At 64.3% G+C, this 20,271-nt stretch overlaps 4 protein-coding genes across 4 annotated transcripts; 3 read left to right on the top strand and 1 right to left on the bottom strand.

Moving 5' to 3' along the window:
* Positions 1–1,246: 1,246 nt before the first annotated feature.
* On the top strand, positions 1,247–5,091 carry EMIHUDRAFT_433989 (electron carrier/ protein disulfide oxidoreductase). The gene is given in 11 exon segments (XM_005785449.1): positions 1,247–1,266; positions 1,278–1,433; positions 1,515–1,618; positions 1,690–1,782; positions 1,985–2,027; positions 2,294–2,320; positions 2,721–2,798; positions 3,528–3,575; positions 3,751–3,778; positions 3,849–4,011; positions 4,857–5,091. 10 exon segments carry the CDS (start codon positions 1,278–1,280, stop codon positions 4,996–4,998), a joined length of 882 nt encoding a protein of 293 aa, XP_005785506.1. The 5' UTR covers positions 1,247–1,266; the 3' UTR covers positions 4,999–5,091.
* Positions 5,092–11,794: 6,703 nt separating this feature from the next.
* Positions 11,795–14,958, top strand: EMIHUDRAFT_98779 (hypothetical protein; the record flags this gene model as incomplete). The annotated part of the gene is made up of 3 exons (XM_005785448.1): positions 11,795–12,215; positions 12,612–13,276; positions 13,984–14,958. The coding sequence occupies 3 exons, from the start codon at positions 11,795–11,797 to the stop codon at positions 14,956–14,958; spliced, it is 2,061 nt and encodes a 686-aa protein (XP_005785505.1).
* Positions 14,959–15,240: 282 nt separating this feature from the next.
* On the bottom strand, positions 15,241–15,921 carry EMIHUDRAFT_98778 (hypothetical protein; the record flags this gene model as incomplete). Its single annotated transcript, XM_005785447.1, has 1 exon — positions 15,241–15,921. One exon carries the CDS (start codon positions 15,919–15,921, stop codon positions 15,241–15,243), a length of 681 nt encoding a protein of 226 aa, XP_005785504.1.
* A 1,190-nt stretch (positions 15,922–17,111) lies between these two features.
* On the top strand, positions 17,112–17,712 carry EMIHUDRAFT_98777 (hypothetical protein; the record flags this gene model as incomplete). Its single annotated transcript, XM_005785446.1, has 2 exons — positions 17,112–17,114; positions 17,359–17,712. 2 exons carry the CDS (start codon positions 17,112–17,114, stop codon positions 17,710–17,712), a joined length of 357 nt encoding a protein of 118 aa, XP_005785503.1.
* Between the last annotated feature and the right edge of the window lie 2,559 nt (positions 17,713–20,271).

Below are 20,271 nucleotides of genomic sequence, written 5' to 3'. Positions count from 1 at the left end.
TGCAGCAGCAGTGCTAACTAACACGACAAAATTCCGGATGGACCGGAGAGTGTCTACTCTTTCGACGCATCGTGGTCCTCGACCCCGCCGAAAAGCTGGCTGGTGGTCGCGCGCGGCGCGTCGGCGTGGCTATAAGCCGGATGAAGGTTCTGCCCCACACAGCCCCTTACCCCTTCACCCTCGCCTCGCTGCTTGGTGTTTCTGAACACGTAGACGACCACGCTGTGGGGGTTGTGTGCGGGTTGTGTCTGGGAGGGAGGGAGTGGGGTGCACAGGCTGCTCTATCCCAATCCGCGCAGACCGCACCCACGGCCACCGGGCCGGTGCTTGCACTTTGAATGCCGTAGGGCTCCTGCCCGTGTCCCGGGCGTGGAGATGCGAGGGTCGCCCCCCCTTGCCCCACCACTTTGTGTGTGTGGAGACGTTTACCTTACCTTACCTTAGAGGGCGTCTCAGCCGCCCCGCCTGACACTGCACTTCATGCCGTGCAGGCACATGCGGCCCCCTCCACCATCCTCGCCCAGGGATCTACAATGCTGTCCTAAGGTCCGATCTGTGGGCTCTGCCTGCGCTCGGCACCGGGCACCGCCTCGGTCTACAAAATGCGCCTGCGGGCGGACCCTTACAGATCACAGAGCTCACAGATCATGGCACATGGCGGTCCACGGCAGAGTACACAACGAGGCTCCGCTCGCGCCTCTCTCTACAGCGCGGTTGCGGCGCCGCTGCCAACCTTGCCCCCTCTCCGCCGCGCCCGCTGCACCCACCACACGAGGAGCGCCGCAAACGCGAGCAGGAAGAGGGTCGCAAACAGCAGCAGCGGCCAAAGGTCCCAGCGGTTATTCTCGCCGAGCACGCCCGCAGTGTAGCCGACGGCAAAGAGCTCCATGACGAGTCCAAGCGCGGCGAGAGCGACCATTATGCGGGTCAAGCCGTCGCCGCCGCCGTGGCGTCTCGCCTGCCAGATCGCCACTCCGTGGCTGCACAAGCAGCAGACTGCGACTCCACCAAGGACAAAGCCGAGCAGTCCGACGCGCAGGACGTCACACCCGCTGCCGACGCAGAGAGCAGCCGCGGGAGGGAGCCCCAGGAGAGCTATCGTAGGAGAGGGTATACGTCGAGCGGGCATCCAGAGTGCGGGCCCGGCGGGGACGCCGCGGGCTGAGAATTGGAAAAAGAATTTCACAAAGCTTTTTCTTTCTTTTTGCTTCGCCAAAAATTCTTTCCGGGAAACGACATTGCCGCGCGCGCGGCGATAAGACCGAATGAGTGTGTATATGTCAGTGCGAGCCTTCACCCGCATCGCCGCGGGCGGCGGCGGCTTGCTCGCGGCCGGCTTCGTCGACAGGGCGCTCACGCCGCAGACGCGACCACTCTCGACCGCTGCTGCCGCCGCCGGGACGCTAGGCCACATTCGGCTCTACCAGTACCAGGTCGCGCTCGCGGAAGAGCGCAGCCGTCCGCGCCTGCCCTCCCGCGCCTGAGCTCCGCCATCTGCCCACCCGCGCCGCCAGATCTGCCCGTTCTGCAACAAGATCAAGGCGCTGCTGGACCTGCACGGCCTCGAGTACGAGACGGTGGACGTGAACCCGCTCACCAAGAAGGAGATCAAGCCGTGGCGCCGCCGCCGCCGCCGCCGTGCCGCAAAGCCGCCTCACGCCACGCCGGAAGAACCGACCCGCCCTTTAGGTCGGAGTACCGGAAGGTGCCCATCGCGGTGCTCACACCGCTGGCGGGCGGCGAGCCGGAGCAGATCAACGACTCTCCCGTCATCGCAGAACGGCACGTTCCGAGACGTTTCCTGCCACGACACGGCTGCGCACTGCGTTCCGCTCAGCCCTAGCGGGCCCGCGGCTCGCCGACTCTGGAGCCGCTCCACACGTCCACGCGCATCACGCACACGACACGCCCACGACACGCCCACGACACGCCCACGACACGCCCGCGACACGTCCGCGACATGTCCGCGACATGTCCGCAAAAGGCTGCTTGACGCGATCGACGCGGCTGCGCTCCGGCCGGCGCGGGCGGCGACGCCTAGACGCGGAAACTACCAGGAAACTACGCATTCTCGTCTTCCAACCAGCGCTCTCAAGCGGACATGTCTTCAGTCGCATTCGGCCGTGTTCGGCTGTCCTCACTGTATTCGCAGCGCACTGCACAAGACCGCGGCTTCCCGCCCTGAGGCGGGTGCATTGGGCACGTAGGCTGGCACGCCGCACAGTTGCTACCACACCACCCATGGGACCGAACCCACACTGGATTCGAGACTGTGGAGGGATGGTGCACGTAGGCTGCGAAGGCCTTCCGCTCGCCACAGGCGATGGCGTAGGAAGTGACATCGGGCGGGGGCACGCACGCGCATCACGCCCAGGGCGAGGGACTTGCGCACAGTCCAGCACACTCTGGCGAGGGACTTCAGCACACTCCGGGCGAAGCCCTTCAGCACATGCGCATGTTCATGTGCATGTAGACATGTCCATGCGCATGTCATGTTCATGCGCATGCACATGCACATGTCGTGTGCATGTGCATGTGCATGTGCATGTGACACAGCCAGAGTGCGAGTGCGTCGCACTGACATCCGACGGCTGCATCCATCCAACGGGCACTATTTACGACCGACGCACGCCCCTTTGATATGTGGCGAGATGTGGCGAGATATGGCGAGATACGGGGAGGTATGACTGCGGCCGACACCCGCCCCGGATCTGCTAAAGGCGATGGAGTGGGCGCAGTGGAGCGACGCGAAGCTCGCCGTCCTCCTCTTCCCAAACATCACCCGCAGCTTTGGAGAGGCGCGCGCCGATGCTCTAGTGCCGGCGCCAGAGGCGGGAGATACGGGCAAAGGGAAAGGCTCTCCGAGACGGCGCGACGGCTCGGCTGTTCACGGCAGGGTGGGCAGGACAGGGCGGTGTGGGTTCATGGCAGGGGAAGGTAGGGGGCGGTACCGCAGTACCCTTGTCTCCCCACATCTCCCCACATCTCCCCACATCTCCCCATATCTCCCCATACCTCCCCACACCTCCCCACATCTCCCCACATCTCCCCATATCTCCCCACATCTCCCCACATCTCCCCACATCTCCCCACATCTCCCCACATCTCCCCATACCTCCCCACATCTCCCCGCATCTCCCCGCATCTCCCCACATCTCCCCACATCTCCCCACATCTTCCCACATCTCCCCACATCTCCCCACATCTCCCCATATCTCCCCACATCTCCCCACACCTCGGGCGCTAGAAGCGGAGAAGACCCATTCTCTTGTCTCCCAGCCAGCGCTCGGGCAGGAGGCGTCTCCCGCTGCCCTCCGCCGTATCCGCCCCCCCCTCGTACTCCACGCCGGTGCTCTGAAGCCGCTTCACAACACCGTCCTCCCCGCCCCTCATGCCGGCGCCCTCACGCAAAAGCACAAGGCCGGGGCGCAAGACGCGCCCGCACAGACCGTCGAGAAGGGGGGGAGACAGCGGCGACAGTCAGAAGGCAGCACTGCGTCCCAGGACGGCGAATGCGATACTGTTAGGCGTACCAGGCGTTCGGGTATGTGCAGGACGTACCTCACTTCTCGACGGCCAGCCGCCGTAGATGCTAGGGGACAGTAGAGAGCCCCCCATATCTCCCCACATCTCCCCGCATCTCCCCGCATCTCCCCACATCTCCCCGCATCTCCCCACATCTCCCCACATCTCCCCACATCTCCCCATATCTCCCCAGATCTCCCCAGATCTCCCCATATCTCCCTGCAGGCCGACCGCCTCTCGAACCAAGTCGTCGGCGCGTCGGATGGCATGCCTCCGCAGATCTCCCCCGATCTCGCCAGATCTCCCCCCGCCTCTCCCTCCAGGCGCGTTCGCGATGTGGATGGCGCAAGGCAAGATCAAGAAGAAGTATGCCATCGACGACGAGCGGCAGGCGCTGCGCGGCGCGATACGCACCTGGGTCGGCGAGGGCCTCGCCGGCCGCGCGTTCGCGGGCGGCGACGCGCCGCACTACGGGGATGTCTGCGTGTGAGGATTGCCCGAGAGGACCCGAGATTGCCCGAGATGACCCGAGATTGCCCGAGATGACCTGAGATTGCCCGAGATGATGGGAGATTGCCCGAGGTTGACCGAGATGGTGGGAGATTGCCCGAGATTGCTCGAGATGGTGGGAGATTGCCCGAGATTGCCCGAGATGGTGGGAGATTGCCCGAGGTTGACCGAGATGGTGGGAGATTGCCCGAGGTTGACCGAGATGGTGGGAGATTGCCCGAGATTGCCCGAGATGATGGGAGATTGCCCGAGATTGCCCGAGATGGTGGGAGATTGCCCGAGGTTGCCCGAGATGGTGGGAGATTGCCCGAGGTTGACCGAGATGGTGGGAGATTGCCCGAGGTTGACCGAGATGGTGGGAGATTGCCCGAGATTGCCCGAGATGATGGGAGATTGCCCGAGATTGCCCGAGATGGTGGGAGATTGCCCGAGGTTGCCCGAGAGAGGGGGCGTCTGCGTGTGAGGAGAGAGAGGTAGCGGGGCGAGGGGAGAGTCGCGGCACACGGCGGGACTCTTCCCTCTCAATGTCGGAGCGACAACGGACACAGAGACGAGTCTCCACACCCTCCCCCCTCCACGGCCGCGCCCTTCTCGCCCTCCAGGGTTCCGACTTTTGGGGGGGAAGGGGAGGGTAGCATCGCGGGATTTGGGGTAGGGGGGGGTAGGGGGTCTGCACAGATACAGATCCCGCGATGCTACCCTACCCTACCCCCCTCCCGTCTCGAACCCTCCAGGTACGGCTGCCTGCGTGCCATATCTCCCCATATCTCCCCATATCTCCCCATATCTCCCCATATCTCCCCATATCTCGAACCCTCCAGGTACGGCTGCCTGCGTGCCATCGACCGGACCGCGGCGCACGCGGAGATCCTAGACGACGCGCCGGAGCTGGCGCGGTGGTATGGCCGGATGGAGGAGGCGGTCGGGCCGAGCAAAGGCAGCTACCCTCTCGAGGGGCCGTGAGAACAGACATCGTCTCCGCCACATGAATTTTGAGGGCCCCTTAAAGAGCGTGTGCTCGCATAGAGAACAGAGCCCTGACATGCACATGCACTTTGCACATGTGTCGTCATGAAACATTTGCCGCGCGCGGCCGGCTAGGTGCGGGGGCCCTGTCGCCTGTGCGAGTCGTGTGTGCGCGCGTCTGCTGTTCTCGCGCGGCCACGGGCCACCGGGCGGGTGGGGACGAAAGCGGATACGGTCGAGCGGTCGCCCACGGTCTCCCGTGTCCTCCCGATCTGCCTACTGACGTACTGTAAAAAACTGTTCAGTTTTACGAAAAAGGGAGCTACCTGCTCCGGCGACACTAGGGACTCGGGCCTGATCCCGCACAAAACATCTCCACACACTCTCTCCTCTCTATGACACGACTTTCCGACCTTGGGCTAGATTCCCATATTTCACCACAAGCGCCAAACTGCTTCGCCGCGCGCTGCTTACAGCGTCAAGTGCGGCCCTTAGCTGAGTAGAACTCGAAGTGGGCGTCGAGGGGGCCTATAGTAGAGTGTGAGCCCGCGCGCTGCAAAGCTCGAGTGTGGGCGATGGCGCGAGCTGGGCAACCTGTGTCACCCGGAATCCATACTGTCACTCGAAAACCATAAGATTTGTCAAATTTGCTGCAATTGCTGTCTTATTTGCTGAATATCTACTAGCATATGCCATAGTAATACTTGTGCACAAGAGTAGGACCCTGGCTGCACCCGCGCCAGGCTACGCTGGGGCCTGTCTCCTGAAAGAGCGCCCCTCGTGGGGCTGGGCAACGCGGCGTTCGCATGACTTGCACACATGCCGCTCACCGGTCGTCCTCGTCCTGGTATCTGCCCCCATCGGCGCCGCATCATCACAACATGTGCATGCACATGTACATGTAGCATGTGCTGTGTGCCCTCTGCTCGTCCCGATAGCAAGTAGAGCCGCGCTGTCCGAGGCAAGGTGACTGTGTCCGTGACCGCCGGTAATGTAGAAGTATGGAACTAATCCGTCGCCCTTTCCTGTTTTGGCGTAGGGAAATCAAGCGGCGGTGCACGAGCAATCAAGTTTCAGTCTCACACACGTCTGAGCACACGCACACGCACAGAAACATGGGGCACACCGCGCACACGCACAAGAAACATACGGGGCACACGCACACGCAGAAACACGGGGGGCAGACGCACACGAGGCGTTCACTTCTGTGCGATCTCAGGAGAGGGTTGTGCAGCGGCAACAGTATAGCGAGCCGAATCTCGGTCGAGCGAGGTGTGATCACATCGCTCACGACCTCGCAAGCGCCCGTAGCGTGGTGTCCATAGCCGCATTGTCCTTGTGCACCTCATCATCAAACTCGCCCACAAGGTACGGGCTGACGTGCTCGAGGTCGCGCCGCGCAGGCAACACCTCGTCAAGTGTGGGTCGCACCTGCACGCAACGTGGGAGGGGGCGGTGCGGGCGATTGTGTGCAATCGGGACGTTCATTGGAGTGCTGTTCGCGCCGAAACGGGAGCGGTGTTCTTGCAAGCTACGACTTGCACCGAGAAGGAGGTTGGCGAGGCGACCAAGCTGCTGTGCAAGGACGGCGCGTGCCCCATCTACACCGCGGAGGAGGTGCACGGCATGGTGCGGGGCGTCGACTCGGACCGCGACGGGCGGATCACCTTCGACGAGTTCCTAGCGCTGTGGCGCAGGGCCGGCAACATCGAGGGCGCCGCCGAGGAGGCGAACCCGTTCGCCAAGCTGCTCGCGCCGCTCCTGAAGTGATGATTCTGGCGGGGCCGGAAAAAAGCAGGAGGCGTGCGGGACAGGTAGTGTGTGGTGCGGTTGTGCGTGTTTCTCGAGGCGTGTTTGTGAGTGGATGAAACGAAAGAACGAAGGTACGGCTTTATACGATACATACTGTACACTCTGTCTATGCACACACACACACACATCAGCGTCGCGCGCTCGCTTCTTTCTTGAGAGGGGCTTGTATTCGTAGAATTCTTTCTTGATTCGCCGAAATAAAGAAAATCAACTCATGCACAAATTCGCCGTTTCACCCAAGTGCAAATGACGTCTTTGGCCGTGCCTGGGCCCCGAGCTCTAGACAGCGGCTGCCCGGCCGCCCTGCCAAGCGCGTGGGCGGTGCTGGGTACGGTGGAGCCGTCAGTGAGCCTCGCTTGCCCGCCCTCCATGCCGTCGCTGCCACCACCGTCGCCTCCTCCACCGCCTTCGCCGCCGCCGCCGTTACCGCCACCGCCGCCGCCTTCGCTCTCGCCTTCCCCGTCGCCACCGCCTTCGCTCTCGCCTTCCCCGTCGCCACCGCCGCCAGTCCCGTTGCACCCTCCGCTGCAAACAACTCCGCCATGCTTTGGTTGCCTCCACCCGCTCACCGCCGGCGGCTTGCCCAAATTCCCGATTGACTGGGCCATCGGTCCTCGGGTCGACCCGAAGAGGGCCGACCCGGCCGACCTCTTCTCCGCCTCAAGTGGGTGCACCGACTGGCGGCTCGCCTCCTTTGACCGCACCGACTCCTCGCTGCTCGAGGACGGGGAGGGAGAGCTCGAGCGGGCGGACCAGGCGCTTGGCGACCCGCACTGCAATCGCCACGTTACCACGCCCCGCATTCGCTCACCCGTCGCTCCCTCGCCAACCTCCCGCGCCGCCACCCTGTCCTGCCCTGCTCTGAGCGCCATTCGCTTCTGTCGCCCACTCGCGCCTCTTCCTGCCGCGCCTGACGGACGTCGCACGCAACCGCCTGTCCACAGGCTGAGAGCGACATGGACCCGGATGGCAGCGTTTCTTGGTCCTGCCTCGTGTGTGCCCTCATGATGGGGTGCCTACTCGCGCTTCTGAGCCGGTCGGCTTGGGCCAGCAAGGCCGGACCGAACAAGTATCTACCACGCTTCGGTGGTAGTCGGCAGCACACAACTAAGGTCCGTCCTCTTACGTCCTTGCTGTTGCTCTCCTTCCTCCCGGGCTCGACTGGTAGCCCCATTAGAGAGTTCATCGATCTGTCGCCCGAGCCGTCGCCCGACCCGTCGCTCGAGCCGCCGTACCCACCTCAAATGGCACCAACTCCACCGCCGCCGCTACCGCTGCCGCCGCCGGCCTTGCCGCCGGCCTTGCCGCCTCCTCCACTGCCGCCTGTCTTCCCCGGCTTCGCTGTCGCCGCGGCGAGCGAGGACGAGCTCCGCTGCCTAATCCAAAGCGCTATTGCCGAGGTCTCAATCTACCTGCCGGCGACGCTCGACGGCAAGGAAGAGGTCAACGGGAGGGCGACGAATGGTGGCGTTGTGCACGCGAACGGCGCAGGTGAAGTCGAGATCATCGGCTCGACCGTGAGGGACTGCTCTGCTGACAATGTGCGCCGCTTAGAGCTAGCCACCCTGCAGAGCCGCACGGCAGCGGGGCGAGAGATGAACAGGGCCACGGCTGCCTCACCCCGCTCTCCTCTCGCGACCGCAGTACGGCGGCGTCTACTCGTTGAACAGCGGTGCGGTCTCGATAATCGGCTCGACTGCGCGGGACTGCTCGGCCGTCGACGTGCGCCGCGTACGGTTACGGGGCCGGGGCCTGTCAAGTCGAGAAAAGAATTCCCGGGCGCCACGGAAGGCGGTCATCGTGCACGATGCTGGCCTTCTCTCTCTCTCGTCGTCCGTGGCCCTGAATTTCTTCGGCGGCAAGAAGCCAGGCCGAGGCACGCTTTGTCGCTCACCGTTCCGGGTCCCGGGGTGAGCTGTCAGCCTGCGCGTTCCTTATGAGTTTTGTCCTCCATTCACGAGATTTCGCGCGAGCGACATGGTCGACACGACTCATGGACGTACATGGACATGCACATACGTGGCTGGGTTTCAAGTGATTTTTCTTTTAATGCTGAAGGCGGGGGAAAGAGACTGCGCAGGTTGAAGCACGCGCGCGCCGCCGACGCGGTTGACTCGATCGCCGACGGTCAGATTCTCTAGTCGGTTCATGAGAAGCATGGCGTCGCAGCTCGGCTCGTTTACGGTGAGCAACGAGCCTGATATGCCGTACATTGAACGCAGTCGGCGTGGCTGGAAGCGACCACCTTGTCCGCCCGCGTTGCCGTCTTGTAAGGGGACATCGGTCCATCGCATGATTGGCTGTCCACCGGAAACATGTCGTTCGGAGCATTGGCGCGCCTCCGTTCATAGCAAGAGAGGGTGGATCGCAGAAGCTCGTTGCCACGCTCGGCAGCGAGATATTGTAGAGCGTTATGAACGCGCATATCATCCGGCGGCGTCTCCGCTGCGTCCCGTACGAGCAGCGTGCACAGCCCGTGGAAGTCGGCAGGCTCGAAGAAGGCTCCTCCGTGGAAATGCTCGTACCCGACGCTCGAGTACGCTGGGCTGTACGCGGCGTCGGCCATCTTGACGATGGAGCACATACGTCGCTCATCAGCCGTCAGTGCTGCAAGGGGTGGGAGCGGCAGTCCGGTGTCGAGCTCATGGTACACGAAGCCGTGCAGGGCGCGCGCGCGGACGCCATCGAAGAGGTCGTACTGCGATGGGTCGCGGGCCCGATCTTTCCGACACGTGCTGCACGTATAGACGCGGCGATGTGGCCCATCTCGGTCAGTCACCTCTTCGCACATGAAGACCTGCTGCATCTCTTCTGGTAGGTTTGGATCGAGGGAGTGCTGCGTTGCGTGGCGACGAATGGCCTGCTCGAAGACTCGCCACGCGCGACAGTCGTGCGGCCCGGACGCTGGCACCACCACTGTGTCGTTGCGAGTTGGATAGTTGCACATGCCGCAGTTGTAGCACACTCGCAGGGGCTGCAGCTCGATGGCGCGCAGGTGCTCGCCGAGCTTGCGGAATGTGCGTGGATCGTTCGGAAGATTGACGCTGTCTTCTCGATCAGCACGATTCGCCTCGATCATACGACGGGCGAGAAAGTTGTGGGCGGGCGCTCGGGGTCGTATGGTTCCGGCGCCGTCACGTACGAGGGCTCTTGCTCGTTGCAACGCGTCGGCAGTGGGAATGTTTGGCAGTGGCGGCATTGGCGGCGGAGCTTCTGGCGAGGCTGGCATCGGCAGCGCTGGTGTGCGGTCGCAGGCGCACGGCAGAAACGGAGGCGGCGGTGGGACAGGTTGTTGAGGAACGATCGGACAGAATGGCTCGTTTTCAGGGACGGCGGCGAGTGAGTCGACTACGATGTAGACACGCAGCCGATCCCCCGCCGCGACGTTGAAGAGATCGACCTCTCTGGCAGTCGCGCTCGGGTCGCACCACGGCGTCACGGCAGGTTCGTGGTCAGACTGGCCGCACTCTTCGAAGAGCACGACAGAGCAGACCCGGCGGTGGAGACGCCGAGATGCGAAGACGGAAATGTCCTTTTCCCCTCGGATAGACGCGTGTCCCGCGTCACATCATCGACTGCATAGGGAGAGATGACCTGTGATCCGTCACTCGTGATGATGTGCGTCGGATCGATGCAGAGCGGCCACTCGAACGGAATAGAGATGGCGGCCTTGGTTTCGGAGATGAGAGATATGTCGGCGTATTCAGGCAGGTTGCCGCTGCCGTCGTCCGCCTCGATGAATGCGCTGCCCTCGTATGGCAGACGCATCACGGGCTTGCCCAGAAGGCTCCTGCCCATGAGGACTCGAGGCGGCAGCGCATCGGATGGAAGTTGTTTCGTCGGAAAGAAATCGTTGCAGAGGTCGGGAGGCAGGACGTGTAGCAGCCTGCTGTAGCGGTGTCGCTCGTTGTAGGGAAGTTTGTCGTATTGAAACCCGTTGTTGACCTTGACGAGAACTACGTCAGGGGTGGGGCACGGGCCATGAGATGATATGTGGTGAAGTGCAAGGGCGCGCGCCGTTAATGAGCGCTTACTTGCGAGGTCGGCTTCGACAGTCCAGTCTCGCCGGCTTTCCTTCATGCTGTGCAATCCGTTGATGAGAGCTCGGACACGCGCCTCCTCGTGCTTGGCGGTGAGCGGCATCGCCTATAACACGGCCGCGCTTTGTGAAAGTTGGCTCGTACGTAGGTCGCTTACGTATGGGTGCCTGGGCGAGCCACTCGCTCTCGCGGGCAAGCAGCACCGCGTCGTCCACACTGCAATCACCCGCGCCGTTCGGCTCGTCGTTTGCCTCCTGCTCCAGTGCACGTCGACCTTCGGAGGTGCTCACCTTCCGGATCTGAGCAATGAGGCTCGGCCGTTCGCTCGGCGGTGTATCGACCATCAGCGACATCGTGTCCGCGAACCCTTCATCGGCCTTCCTGGATCTGTTTGTGTACCGTCTTCTTCTTCTTATGGGCAAGGGGACCGTCGCTGAGGCTTGCGTTCTCGCCGGCGTCACTCAGCCACGAGAAGCATAGAGCTGACCACTTCTCCTCAGCGTTCCAGCCGCCCTTGCGCTTCTGAGACAGCAGGGGAGCGGCTCGACGGAAGAGGTCGAGTTCGGAATCCGGAGAGGCAGCCGTGCCCATCACGGCGAGCAGGAGCAGCATTGGCCTGCCCGTCGCAAGTTTGGTGGCGACACTTTTGGCCCGACCCCTGCTTCGAGGGGAGAGAGACATGCCAAACACTTTCCCAAAAGCGACGTATTCCGTATAAAATTTTCTTCGCTCCGCGAATTCACAGAGTAGGGTGGGGAGAGAGAGAGAGATTTTGTGTTGTGGGGAGTGCGCCAGCGGACCAGAGTTCTTGAGTTGGCAAGTAAAATTCTTTTGTTTCTTTAAAATCGGCGGCCTGCCGCCGCTCTCTGCCCTCTCGGCGGCCGCCACAGCGAGCACCCACCCGCAGCCCGGGGGCCACGCGGCCGGGCACCAAGCCTTCGATGGCGGCCTCGCCCGCCATCGACCTGCGAGAGCCGCTCGCGGCTCTGTTCAAGCGCGCGGGCGTCGCCGAAAGCCTCTACCGCAGGTATGAGGGGCGGCTCGCGGAGCTGGGCGTTGGCGATGCCGGCGACCTCCTCGAGGAGGTCGCTGAGAAGGGCATCGGCTCGCTCGACATCCACGACCGCCAGGCGGAGAAGCTCCGCCGAGCTCTTCTCGGCCTGCGGGGCTGGGGGGACGCAGCTGCGGTCTTGGCATCCCTCAGCGGCTTGTCGCTGGGCGACACCCCGGCTGGGGTGGCGGCTGGCGATCAGGCGGCTGGTGGCGGGGCGGCGGCTGGCGGCGAGGGCCGCGGCGGCGCGCGCCCCGAAGAGGCGGACGGCGGTGCCTGCGACGCGCAGGCCGCTGAAGGTGGGTCCGGAGGTGGGACCGAGGGATCCAGTTTGGACCCCTTGGAGCCCGCGCTGCCGGAGAGCGGCGATGGGACGATTGCCGCCGCGGGGGGGGAGGAGGAGGTCGAGGGCGGGCGGAAGGCGCCGCGGCGCCGCCGAGGGCGGCGCGGCCGTGGCGCCAGGGGTCGCGGGGGGGGGCTCGAGAAGGTGCCCGACACCGCGGCGGGTTTGGCTGCTGAGCGGCCCAACCAAGTGGAGGAGGTTTCCACCGGCGGCGCGGCGCCGGCGGAGGGGGAGGAGGGCGGCCCGCCCTCGCTCGCTGCTGATGGACCTGGACGTGCCCCATATTGGGGGCCCGCCGGCATTACCCCGCCCGAGACGCCGGTCTCGGACGCTGCCGGCGCGCCCCACCCTTTCAATCTTTTAGATGAGGCCACGGGTTCTAAGGCGGGCGAGGCGGCTGCTGAGGCGTTGGCGGAGGCGGCGGTCGACGCTGTCTACGGGGCGCTCGTAGCGGCGACGCTCGAGGAGTGGGCGGGCGCGAGCACGGACAACCCCGTCTCCGCGGAGGACGCTCGAGGCCCAGGCCTCGAGTGTCAGGATTGCTTTGAGAACTTTTACAAGGAGTACGACGTGGAGCCTTGGCTCTGGCGCCGGGCGATGCGTGAGGGCTGGTCGGAGCTGGGGGGCTGGTCGCGAGAGGAGATGGAGGCGGCGGAGGAGGAGATGCGGCGCGGCGAGGGTTCTGATGCCTATGGGCTTCAGATCTCTCAGCTAGGCGAGTGGGTCTGCGATGCTTGCTTGGAGGGCTATCTGGGGGGGGGCGTTGGCGACTACTCGGAGCTGCGCAGCGGCTACGTTGCGCCGTATCCGAGTAACCCCTGGATAGGTCGCTCGCGCGACCTCTCCTGGATGCGCAAGGGGCCCATAGGGGTCACGCGGAGGGAGGCGCTGTTAGCGGCGGAGGAGGCGAAGGCGGCCGCGCGGGCGGCGGAGAAGGCGGCGCGGGCAGCGGAGGGGGGGAAGGGCGGCGGCAGCGGGCGGCAGTCCCGCGAGGCACGCCGGCGGAAGGGTTCGTCTTCGCGGGGCGGGGTGCGCACTGCGCGCCGCGAGGATGAGGAGCCTGAGCCAGGGGAGGGTTGGGAAGGGGGGGCGAGGCCGGAGGAGTATGACGGCCTCTTCGACGGCCCATAAGGGGCCGTTGTCTGCTGTGCCTTTTGTGGTGCTAGTTCGTGCCAGTCTGCTGTGAGAGGGGCTTGTCTTCGCAGAATTCTTTTGTTTAAACATCTCGAGAGCTACCGTCGGGTCTCTATTTTAAGATGAGGTAAACAGCAATAGATCCGGCCCTCAAGCGGCCTAATCGATACCCGGCCCTCACGGAATCGGTCCCTCGTTGTACAGCAATCGATCCTTCACACTGCCCGCGCGCTGCCAAACTTGGGGTCGAGCGAATCGGTCCCCAGGTTACCTGTGGCGCGAAGCTGCGATATGTCTCCCGCCCTCGGCGCGCCGACCGCGCAGCGGCGGCAGACCACCCTCCGGTTCGAGGGGCGCCTGGGGCTGAGCGGGCTGCCTCCGCCAGAGTTTGGCTCGCCCACCGGCGGGCTGTCACCCTGCCACGGGTCGCAAGCCCTCTGCCGGCCGGAGCGCAGGCTGCGCAGGCTTCCAGCAATTGGTCCCTTGGCAAGTGCGAATCGGTCCCCCTGGCTCCAGGAACTGATCCGGCACTACACCCGGATCTATTGCTGTTTACCTCATCTTAAAATAGAGACCCGACGGTAACCCTGCGCTGCCGACAGATTCACCATTCGGCCTGGAGGGACATGCATGCGGCGGCGGGCCGCGCAGGGAGGAGGGAGCAGGTGCGGTTTGTCTCGGTCAGCCAGTTCGGCGCGGGCGCGTTCTTGAACGCGATCCCGACCCGCGCGCACTTCCGTCTGCCCTCGTACGTGCTGCGCTTCGCGCTGCAGCGCCGCTTCGGATTGCACCTGTCGATGATGACGGACGTTATGGCGGACGGCATCTACAGCCAGCACGGTCTGCCCTTTGACGCCCTCGGCGACGTGGCGCAGAACGACGGCGCGGCGGGCCACCAGACGCGGCACAAGGAGGTCCTCCTGGACCTCGTCGAGCTGCTGCGGGGCAAGCTGGGGCGCGGCGCTGTGGAGCACGAGTTTCACTGCGAGCACAGCACTACGAGGACGGACTTGTACATTTACCAGGGCGTGATTGGGGACCTGCCATGCATCGGCGACACGAAGATCTTTGCCGGTGTGCCGTCGGACCCCTCGGGGGCGGGGCGCATGGGGGCGTTCGTCGCTTGCGGCAACACGCTGCCACGCGCCCGCGAGACGGTTCTGGGCGTGGAGGGCGGGGACAGGGGTGGGAGGGTGGGACGGTGGGATCCGCGGACGGGGACCGGGACGGTTGAGGCTGTCAAGGGCCAGTACACGGACGCAGAGGGGAAGTGCCATGTGGAGGCGTTGCTCTTCGAGGAGTTCGGCGCAATGAGCGCGGGGGTGGAGGAGCTGCTGATGCGGGTGGCTGAGGTGGCGGGCCGGAAGCTCACGTGGTGGCAGTACGACCAGACGTCGTGGTCGGCGCGCGAATGGATGCCGTTTGCGCTGCAGCGACTGTCGGTGCAGCTCTGGGTGGCGCTCGCGGACGAGGCACAGCGCGCCATTGGTGCGGCGTCGCGCGACCGCGAGGGACCGCGGGGGAATGCTAGTGGGATGGGGGGCTCTGAGGGGAAGGGAGCGGGGGGCGCCCAGTAGGGCGCCGGCACCCCAGCGTAGAGGGCGTCGTGTAGCCCTCCTTTTGGTATAACAAAAAAAGAAATGCCGGAAAAGCTATGGCGAGCCAAAAACAACTTTTCGATATGCCTCGAGGCGCGGATTCACCAGACGCCGCTCAACCTCAAGCGTCAAGGGACGTGATTCGCGTGTGCTGCATTGCACGCTCGGCGCTACTACGCCGATGTACACTTTTTTGTCACACTCAGGGCCCGTTTTGCATGACCTGGCTCTACAAGCTGACTACGTGGGCGGGCGGCGCCCTCACTTCTTGTACGTGAAGCCCTGCCCCGTCCGCAGCGCCATGGCGTTGTCCGGCTGGTCCTCGTCCTCCTCGCACGCGGAAGAGTCGATCTCACACGGGTCGAACGACTTGTATGTCTTGGCCATCGCCGCGTTCCGGTACTCGGCCTTCATGCCCGCGAAGCGGAACGGCCGCGGCGAGCGCGCCTGCACCGCCGACACCCACTTGACTGCGACGGGTTGGCCCTTTGGCAGCCGCGTCTCGAGCGTCGCGAAGGGCGTCTTCTGCGAGGGATCGAGGGAGGTGGCGGCGGGCGAGTAGCCCTCCGCGTCGAAGAGCGCACCAAACACGTCCGCTGCGTTCACCTCCCGCTTGCCCTGGTTCAGCGCGGTCGCCGACACCTCGATGCACTGCCACGGCCCTCCTTTGGGCGGGATGAACATGCCCTTTGGGCAGGCGTCGAGTTCCTTGTACGACGGGTCGGTGATGAGCACCTCCACGCCACTTCCCCGCAGCGACACGGGCGCGTTCGCACTGAGCGCGCCTCCCTGCCCCAGGCCCGCGCGCACCTCGTCGTCCAGCGTCCCGCTCGGCGCGATTGCGCTGGAGCCCAGCGGGGCGCACGCGAGGGCTGCAGCGTTCGCGAGGACGGCGCGGCGGCCGCTGCTCGGCGGTGCGAGCGCCAGGCAAGCAGCGAGCATTGCCGCGAAGCAGTTTCGCGGAAAGCACCGCAAAGCCAAAAAGTATTACAAACATAAACTACCCTCGCGCAACACTGGGCACGGGACTGGCAGAAGAGAACGACGCGACAGAGGAGGAAGTGACAAGGGAGAGACCGACGAGAGTGGGACGGCCGCGAGGTGGCATGAAGGTTGCAGCGAGAAGCGGCGAGAGACTGCGAAAAGAGATACGAAGAGGCAGACTCCCCAGGGTGGGCGACGGCTAGCGCTCCACACTCCTCTCCTTAAAATCCCTGTGTGGTGGCGGCGTGCCGTTCTCCCATCCCTCCCTTGGGTTGTGTGTTTTCTTTCTTTCTTTCTAACACTGGGCACGGGACTGGCGCGCACTGGCACTAACACAGGTACACCACGGGAGCCGCCTAAGCGACTCCTGCGAGGGCGGCGAGGCACTTAGCTCCGTGCACCCGCCCGCCCCCGCCACGGGCAAGCTCATTCACAATCTGCTCTGCGATGGCCGTGTGAAGAACGACTGAGATGCGCTGCTTCTGCAGCCCCAGCCAGCTCTTGGTGGTCCAAGTCACCTCATCGAGGTACTGGGCGGCCCGCGTCAGCTTGTTCTGCAGCGTGAAAGCCAAAAAGTAAACAGAAAAAAAGAGGCCTCCGTGAAGCGCGCAAGCGCCCGCCCAGAATCCCTCCCTCGTCGCGGTGCTGCCGCCGCGGGTCTTCTTTGTGGGCTCCAACCATCAGAAAGAAGAGAGAGGACCGTGCCCCCGAGTTCATTGAAAGAAGAGAGAGGAAGGAGGGGAGGGCCACACTCCCCCACTCAAGAAGGTCCACCTGGCCGGTGCTCCGTTCTGTGTATCGCGCGCCGCGTTCCATGGAATCCCGGATGGCTCTCATTCCCATCTTACCTTATATTTCCCCGCGGCCGGTTTTCCGTTTCGCGGCGACGGCACAGGGTCTCAAAGTGATACCATGCCCCTCTCGGCAGAGCAGCAGCGCGAGCGCCGCGCAGCAAAGCGCGCTGCAGAAGAGGCAGCTGGCGTCTTCCGTCGCCGACGCGGCGGTCGTCTCGCGGCAGGGCATGTGTGGGACGAGCAGACTGGCACAGCCGTGCCGCAGGCGCCGTGCATGGTCGACGGCGAGTCAGGGGAGGAGGGTGAGAGTGTGCCTCCCACTGCTCGGCTGGCTGTGCCGCGCTCCGAGCGGCGATGGTCAGACCATCGGAATGCGGCAAAACGTGCGAGGCGTGCTGCGGCGGCGGAAGCAGCGAAGGAGGCACCTCCTCCGCCTCTCACCTCCTCCGCCTCTCACCTCCTCCGCCTCTCACCTCCTCCGCCTCTCACCTCCTCCGCCTCTCACCTCTTCCGCCTCTCACCTCCTCCGCCTCTCACCTCCTCCGCCTCCTCACTCACCTCCTCCGCCTCTCACCTCCTTCTCCTCACCTCCTCCAAGAAGGTGAGCGAGGACACCGAGAAGGTGATTGCATCGCTGCTCGATGAGCTCGTGGCCGAGGTTGCCGAGGTGGCGGAAGTTCGTGACGAGGCGGATGAGGAAGAGCTTCAGAAGGAGCTGGAGAAGCTGGTGATTGAGCGTAGCAGCTCGCCGTTGCTCGAGGACACCGGCACATGCGAGGCCGCCGAGCTCGAGCTGCGCGCAGACGGCTACGGCGCGGCACGCGGCGACGACGACGGGCCGCAGGTCTACAGCCTGCCGTTGAACGAGCTGCGGCGGCGCGTGGCCGACGGCGAGGACGCGTGGCCGGGCGAGGCGCAGATGGCGTGGGATCAGCGCGTGATGCGCGATCTATGATGTAACATACTTGACCCCCCCCCTTGGGGCCTCGTGTTTTTCGTGCCAAACCAGCGCGATCTCGGCGGGGCGTCAGCGCCTCTCGGTGGGGCATCATGAGCTCACGGGGCTGCCCGACGGGGCAGGCCTCGTGCTGATGGACCCAGCCGAGGTGCCCGACCAGTCGGAGTGGCGCTGACGCGCCGCGCGCGACCACCAGCCAGCTTTTCAGCGAGGGCGAGAACGGTGCCTCGAGAATGTAGACACTCTCCGGTCCATCCGGAATTTTGTCGTTCTAGTTAGCACTGCTGCTGCAGACAGGGCCCGCGCGACCCCTTGCCCTTCCCGGATCCAGCTCGCTGAGGCTTGGCGCCACCCCGATGACCGCCCACAGGTGGCTGATCCCGGCCGCCGCCCACGCTGCTTTTCGGCGCCTGGCTCTCAGAGGGCTCCTGCGGCTCTCCCTCGTCGCGTGACCGCCGCCGACATCATGTGCTCGGTCGTCCCCGCCGGCGCGGAGCTGCGCCACGTCGAATTCTTCGGTGGCTCGACCGCCGGCGCGCCCACTATCGCCTCCTGCGCGCCTCACACCCAGTATTCACCTCGCGCGCGACCGCCAAAGTGAGCGCACGACCACCTCCCCCTCGCTCCTGTAGGTGGGCCGCCCCGCGCTGGCGGGAAGAGGCGCGCCGAGCCATCGGTGACGTCCCGGCGAGCTCATGGGCCCCCAAAAGGTCGCACCGACCCGTGGCTCCGCCGTCGGCTCCGCCGCGAGCGGCGACGGTGAGGCCGCCGGGGCTCGCCTATACCGGCTAGTGTGGAGCTCTCAGTGTGGTTGCGTGTTGTACTAGTGATGCTGCACTAGGCGGCCCGTTTTTAGCAAAAACCAGATACCACATCGCGTGTGGTCGTCGAAAAACCGCATGTTCGCCCGTCTGGGACCTCTTCGTACGGCTCCAAAAACCGCTCCTTAACGACGACTACGCGGCCCGGCGGTCGATCTGCGCCTTCTCAGCGGTGGAGGGGATGTGGGAGGTACGTGCGGACCGCGTGGTGTTGCGACGGTTTGACGAGTGCGACTCCCAGCGTCGACTTTTCGACCCCACGGAGCCTCTGCTGCTCCGGGGGGGGGGGTCTGCAGACCACCCGGCCGAACTTCAGAGTCGCGGTGCTCCTCAAATACCGCTCAAACGCCCACGATGTTGTGCAGGGGACATATGCTGATGATCCTGGCCCGATTGGTTCGCTCAGAAAGCTTCTGCGCGGTCGTTAAGGTTCGCTCCCCGCACACCGGCCCGGAAGTATGTTACATCATAGATCGGCTTGCACGCGGCGTGCCTCTCGGCGACTACCTCGAGGAGTTGCAGCAGCTGCTGAGCGACTCACCGTGCGATTTGATTGCCACCCACGAGCTCGCGAACTATGGCAGCAACCCCACTGATTGGCGGCCACAGGGTAGAAACATTGCGCCGCCGCCACCGCCGCCACCGCCGCCGCCGCCGCCACCAGCTGCATTGCCGCCACCGCCACCTGCCAATGACCCGTGCCGCTGCACAACTTGCGGCCACATCCTACCTATTTGGAACTGCAATGCTGGATGTGAATGCTTCTATTCTGACCGGGAGGCGCTGCAGCTGCACAAGGCCTATGATTGCTCGCCAGCGTGCACACCGCGCTGGTCGCAATCACTTGGCCTGAGTGCTGAGACCGCTGGGACGCTCTCCGGCCTAGGCCTGAGACCGCTGGGACGCTTCCAACCCGTTGTGCTCTTAGTTTAAGCATAAGCTGTGCCGGCCGTGCGCCTTGTGGGCGCTCCATAGTCTGAGGGTTTCGGGTCAGGGGAGAGTGCGACTTTACCACTTTGATCGTCTCGGAGCGCCTAACTTTTAGCATTTCGTCTCAAAATTTTCTTCGGCGCTCCCGGCCGGAGGCTCCGCGCGCCGGAGGTGCAGTAAAAGTAGTAGCTATCGTCCCCGCAAAGTAGGTCCCGCACACTATGGCTAGAAAAATGCTGTGCTGCTCGCCTCGAAAGCGCCCGCCGTGTGTCCAAACATGTAGCGCTACTCCGCTACAAGTTTGTCAGGCCCTCTCAGGCAACAAGGCACATGGCTCTTGGCTGCGCCGCCGGCTGCACGCCGCTCTATTAGTGAGCGAGTATTTGGAGAGAGCGCCGACGGAGTAGAATGTCCAAAAATTTCGCAACCGCGCGACTTTTACCATTTTGCCCCGGGCGGCGGGCGGGCCCACTTTGATCGTTTTGCCCCAGGAAATCTACGCCTATAGGCGTGCTTTTAGGCATTTTGACCCAAATCGGCCGAACTTTTAGGATACCCTCAGACTACGGGGCCGTCGTGGGGCGCACCTTTTTTCCGGGGGACCCCGGGTGTGGTCTGTCTCTGTGGACCCAGCTAGTGAGACCGATGCGGGGTTGCCCCCCCCCCCCCCCCCCCGCGCCCCCCCCGCCCCTCGCCCCTGCCCCACCACTTGTTGTCGTTTGTGCGGTGTGGCGGCTGTGGGGCTAGCCTGCTGGAGAAATTTACATGTACCTTATAAACCTCTCCGAAGCCCCGAGGCAGGACT

The sequence above is a fragment of the Emiliania huxleyi genome (assembly GCF_000372725.1).
Source record: "Emiliania huxleyi CCMP1516 chromosome Unknown EMIHUscaffold_16, whole genome shotgun sequence".
NCBI lineage: Eukaryota > Haptophyta > Isochrysidales > Noelaerhabdaceae > Emiliania > Emiliania huxleyi.
Note: the sequence above shows the minus strand (reverse complement) of the source record. Positions and strands in the feature narration are given on the sequence as shown.